This window comes from Cyprinodon variegatus, unplaced genomic scaffold, assembly GCF_000732505.1.
Source record: "Cyprinodon variegatus isolate N-32 unplaced genomic scaffold, C_variegatus-1.0 Scaffold904, whole genome shotgun sequence".
Lineage (NCBI taxonomy): Eukaryota > Metazoa > Chordata > Actinopteri > Cyprinodontiformes > Cyprinodontidae > Cyprinodon > Cyprinodon variegatus.
The window spans coordinates 82,154-87,994 of record NW_015151357.1 but is presented as its reverse complement, the minus strand read 5'-3'; the positions used below and the strand labels follow the sequence as shown (position 1 = coordinate 87,994).

The following is a 5,841-nucleotide window of genomic DNA, read 5'->3' as shown; positions in this document are numbered from 1 at the left end:
TGGATGGATGGATGGATGGATGGATGGATGGATGGATGGATGGATGGATGGATGGATGGATGGATGGAAATGTTGATGCAGACAAAAAGGTCTAAAACATAATGATCCTATGTAACCATTCCTTCATTGCTCTGAAGAACTTCTAAGTCTTTCTGAGAAGAGAAAATTACCCCATATTCAGCATTTAGCGAAATTACATTTTGCTAAAAAAAAAATAAGCCCAATGAAGAACTGAAGTTGACCCTCTAAGAAACAGGCCTCCCTCATTTACATAATAAAACAGAAATGCATACAGAAATCTAAAAATGACAGGCATAAATAAATAGCTTTGAAGAAATAAATTGGGTAATAAAAATACAAAAGAGGAATAAAACAGACAAAAAATATAATATCATTTGTATAAATAAATACTTAAAAAAATAAGTAATAAATAAATTAAGTTGAAGATTATAACAGAAAATAAATGAATAAGGTAATTATTACAAAGGCGAATAAATAAAAAAGCTATTAAAAGAGATTCATACATTTATGGCTCACTGTATAATTTAATTTCTACCTACATTTATTTGTTTATTGTATTTTTGGGGGGCAATTAATTATCAGCTTTTTTTATTTATTGAGCATTTATTTATTTCTGTATTTATTTCTAAATATGGCAAAGTTGGTCCTCCATATTACAGAAGTGCCATCTAATAAAAATGTAAATATTTCCTCAGGATAATTAGGATTTAGATCTAAGCATACCATATTTTGGGACAGCTCCCCGCCGTCAAAGTGGCGCTCCAGATAGTCCATAGACAGGAGTTGGCTGTAACGAAAAAGTAAAAAAACAATTGTCAGGAAAATGCCATGAGAAATTGGATTTTCAGGTTCAAAACCAGAACCTCTGTATGAAAATAAACTGAGATGACAGTAAGGATGACTGTTTAGAGATAGAAAATAGAAAACCAAAGGTTTATCCTTCTTTAAGGCTGCATATTTATAAAATAAAAAAATCTGGAAAATAGAGCTTAGGAAAACCGAGACTATAGCACAACACGTCATTCAAACAAAAGTCTGTCGTTTGGTTAATTTTATAAAAAATACACTGGAAATTTTCAGTTTGACGGACTGGAACTGCAAAACCTCCAACTTGATCTCATCAGGGTTAAAATACTAAAATCAAAAGGGTTTTCTCAGAGTATTGTGACAGCTGAAGAGTAGTTTAGCCTACAGCGACAAAAACACGGCTGTATAGAATGTGGGGGGAGGGAGATGGAAAGAAAAAAGCCTTTAAGTGACTTCTATAAGAAAACTAACATGTTCTTTGATGGTTCAGGGATGTGCCAATGTGCCACTGGCAGGTTTACTTACTGGTTCAGTTCCAGGTCAAGGATGAATGATGAGCCAAAGGCCTCCACCAGGAAGCTGCTCTGAGCCAAATGGATGGGCTAGCAGAGAAGGAGAACAAATAATGAGAATGAAGGGAAGAATAAAATCTAACTAAATTAAAAAAGAAGATTATATTGAGTTTTCATTGAGTTTGTATTATTTCAGGTAGTCATTATTTTATTTATTTTGTAAACATTCAATATTTTAGATCAAAAGTTAATGGCAAGCAGAAAACTCACATTAAATAAGTATATCATGAAGGTATAAAACACAAAGAGCCCCCCTGCCTGTCAGAGAACAAGAATAAAATATGGTTTCGATAAAAAGACTGAGAAACAAATTTGCCGTGCAGAGTTTTTAATGTTATGATTGTGTGTAAAAGAACTGCAAGGTTTCAAGAAATGTAAAGATGTTACTTGTGTTAGGAATCCAGTTTTTGTGGGTTGTTTGTGTGTATTTCTCTCTCCACCACCAGGTGGTGCCCTGTTCCTTGTTTGGCCTTCCTGCACACCTGCGGCTCGTTGGATCATTACCGGAGGAGTATTTGAGCAGCGGGCTGTCACTACCTTGACGCCAGAGTGTTTGCTAATCTCAGCTTGGCAAGAGTACCCAAAACTGGCAGAGTCTAACCGAAGCTTTGTTTCTCTGAGTCTAATCTTGTTTTTGTCTTTGCTCTTCGGCAGGAAGCCTTTTCCTGTGTAACTGGATAACCTGGACCTTCTCCCCCGGAACGATTACTGAATACACACTGAGCAGGGGTAAACCTCCACATGATCCGTTCAAGTCCTCATCGGAAAACCAAGTGACAGTCTGCTCCTTTACTCCGCGGACAGGTATGTATGTCTACCTGTCCACTCTCCAACGAGTTTCCTCTCCTCTGGATTAATTCCCCACAAAATGGATTCAAGGATTAACAAGAGCCCCCTCAAATGTGAGTTTCTCTCCAGCTAAATTCAAACCTCATTCAACTTTCCTACGGTCCCTAAACTGATGACTGTGACCGCTCCTTCAGACTTTCCGGTTCCGGTTCACCAGTCCACTGAGTTCCAGCTCCTACTTCTGTGTTTCATCAACATTCAATAAACCTGTTAAACTTTTACCCTTGGTCTCTAAGTGGTTCTCTGCATGTGGGTCAGATCGCTTAAACCAATTCTGACAACTTGTGATTGGTTACTAGGGTCGTTCACACCTCAGTAAGGAGGATCTGGCCCATCTTTATAGAAATTTTATATCTTTCGTTTTTTTTTTTTTGCTGCAAAAACAAAGCTTCTGCTGTCTCAATGGATTTTCTGTGACTTTGGTTTATAAACTAGCTATAAACCAAAGTCACTTTAGCTATTACACTGTACGTATAGTATGTTTAGGGCTCTATGACGCTGGGACACACATCCACACCTCATTTTTAGTATTTGCACCAAGGGAGAAAGGTTTAATGGTTTAATCTCTGCATGTTTTAGTAAAGCCATTGGTAAAGCTATCCTGGGCCCTTAGCAAAACATTAGCAACAAAAACCATAATGATTCTCCCTCCATGCTTGAAAATGGAGAATGTGTTTAGATCACACTCCATATGTTTTCTCATCAGGACACACCAGATGTGTCTCTTCTTAATAGTTCCCTTCTCTGAATCATCTAGAAGTTCACCAAACATTAGAGGATCATGTAATATCTGTTTCTTCTAACAGGATATGGAAAAATCAATCCATGACAGAGGGGTGCTTTACCAACAAGCTCCTCCTAGGAAGTTGTAAGTTGATCCTCACCTAACCTATGATCAGTCTCATCTAGGAGCTGAAATCTAGCTTCCAATTGAAGAGGCTCTACAGTCTTTTAAAAATGTATTCCATTTCAAACTCGCAGCTGTCTTCTTCACAAGTAGAGTTTAAAGGGTTTTTTTTTTCGTATTATTTTTAATCAACAATCTAGTGCAGGGGTCACCGATGTGGTGCCCGCAGGCACCAAGGGGCCCTCAGGGGCCTCATGGGGTGCCAACAGCATCTTCTGAAATCAGTACAACTCACCAATGGGCTAAGATAGACATTTTGATTTTATTCTGTTGTCCTTTTTTAATCATTTATAGAGCATTTTATCATACAGGTTATTTAAGCCTTTATAGAGATTTTAAAATGACAATATGATAAAGAAAATTAGAAGCTGGAAAAAAAACAATAAAAATATGTTTATTATGTATGAAGTTAAGGTGAACACTGATCCTTCCTTCCCTCCTTCTTTCCTAACTTCACTCCTTCAGAATCTCCATCCTTCCTTCCTATCCCTCTCTCCATTCCTCCCAACCTCCCTCCCTCCCACTTTCCTTTCTTTCCTTTCCTCCGTCCCTTTCTCACTTCCTCCTTCCATCCTTCCTCCCTCCTTCTTCCTACCTTCTTTCGTTCCCTCCCTCTATCCTTGCCTCCTTCTTTCCTTCCTTCGCTCCCAATAAAAACCTGTTTATAATGTATAAAGTTAAGGGGAAAACTGATCCTTCCTTCCTTCCTTCCTTCCTTCCTTCCTTCCTTCCTTCCTTCCTTCCTTCCTTCCTCCAGTTCATAGGTCAGTATTGGTAGCTCTTCCTATGAGTCAGTACGCATGAATTCGCCCTCGGCCTTAAAAAGGTTGATGACCCCCTGAACTAATGTGTGACATCCTCTGGTCTTCCAAAGACACCAGTTAGGCAGACAGGTGTGCTTTGAGGTCAGGAGGGTCTCCAAAACATCTTTGGCTTGATTTAAGCACCTAATGGATTCAGGACCGATCCAAGTGAGCTTTCTCAATGGCATACAGATTAGTCTTTAATTCTTATGTAAAGTATTTGTTTTGGATTTTTTTTATTAACATTCTGTCTATCTCCTCTCAGCAAAATGACTTCCTACAAAAACTGGAGCAAATTTGTTCAATCATCATGGGACCAAGTAATTATTTCTCTAACTGTAACACAGGAAAAACCAGGACTGGAATTGGTAGAACAGCCTGAGTTACATTATTGCATTAATCAAGATTTTATTTGCATTGAGGGACAACATTTCTGCAAACGACCCCCTGAAAAAAGAACTTTGTGTTCTTTAATTTGCTTATGTTCTTTTTTTTTTTTAGTTTAACACTATTGGGACAGTGTGATTAAATTAACGTGTTAGATTTTTTTTTTCAATCCACTGTAAAGCCCCATTGGCTATCAAATATAAGAAAAGATAACATCCTCTCAACGGACTGGATATTCTGACTTAAATGCTATCGAAAGGCTAGGAAATTATATGTTTTTATCTAAAAGGGGTCATTAGCTGCTGTATTTTAAAGGGCAGCAATGCTAAATTAAAACATTGAGTTTTTGTTCAAACAAGTGGTAAAAAAAAATAACAGAACAGAAACCTTTAAACTGGAAACCATAGATCTATGAAAGATACCAAAGAGCAACAGTGATCCCAAACAACTAGCAAGAATGATTCAGCAACTTGTCAAACATAAAAAAAAAACTGCAGAATTAGCCTGTGAAAAAAAGGGGGACAGTGTGGAGGAGTGAAGAGAGCTTGTGATTAATGTCAGATTTTTTTGACAGCAGGATTCACACCCAGAAGAGAAAAGACCTCCCTCTACTGTGATTTCTCCCTCTTTGATAAGGGCTACAGAGAAAACCTCTCAGCTGTTAATAGCCTCAGTCTAAAATCACTTCCAGGTTTATTCCACCCAGCTGTTCTAGCTGTAAACTAGCTAGTCCCATTCAGAAAACTTGTTTTATGACCCTCTTTGTGTCCAACCTAAGGTATAGAGTTCCTACAGGTTTAATATTAATAAATAATTGAGGAATAAAATCAGGGCTTTTAAGATTCTTTCGTCCCCTTTTTTATTTTTTTAATAAAAGCAACAACAAAAAAAACGCGAAAGCTTACAATTATGTTTGGTGGATTATCCTACAGATGTCAAGAGTTTAATAATCAAATATGTCCTTCCAGAAACAGCATGGCAAAATCCCAAACCAGCCTCTTAACATTAACCCTAGGCCAGGGGTCTTCAATGTTTTCCAGGCCAAGGACCCCGAAAGCTGACGGCGAGAATGAGCGGGGACCCCTTAATTATATATATATTGCATGAAATTGTGTTATAGCAAAATGGTCCTATAGTCACTCTATCACATATGGAGTAATGTAACGAAAGTGCTTGTCCTGGGATTATTAAAGCATTTCTGATTCGAATTCCTGGTTGATGGGACAGGTGTTGTGAATGAAACGGTGCCCAGCTTAAAAGAGCTCCAGTGTGTCACTGAATGTGTGCATTGATCGCTGAAAGACATCTTCTTCCTCCATTTATCTGTTTACTTCAGTGTGTTAAATTCATGTTAATGTGTATTTAAGTTATTTTTGCCACCCTTGATTAAATGTACATGTAAGGAATTCTTACGTTTCATGAAAGAGGCAGTGAGACAACATGCTGACCACAAAGGGCAGCTCAGAGTCAGGCCTGTGTCACTGACCCGTCGGTC

At 38.0% G+C, this 5,841-nt stretch overlaps 1 protein-coding gene across 2 annotated transcripts in view; it reads right to left on the bottom strand.

Annotated features, from left to right (window-relative positions):
* LOC107099766 (disintegrin and metalloproteinase domain-containing protein 11-like) overlaps positions 1 to 5,841 on the bottom strand; it is a 41,430-nt gene that overhangs the window by 30,097 nt on the left and 5,492 nt on the right. For both annotated transcript variants that reach the window (XM_015398026.1, XM_015398027.1), the window contains exons 3-4: positions 1,354 to 1,430; positions 745 to 808 (exon numbers count right to left, since the gene is read on the bottom strand). In XM_015398026.1, coding sequence (XP_015253512.1) covers positions 745 to 808; positions 1,354 to 1,430 — 141 coding nt within the window. The remainder of the gene's footprint in view (positions 1 to 744; positions 809 to 1,353; positions 1,431 to 5,841) is intronic.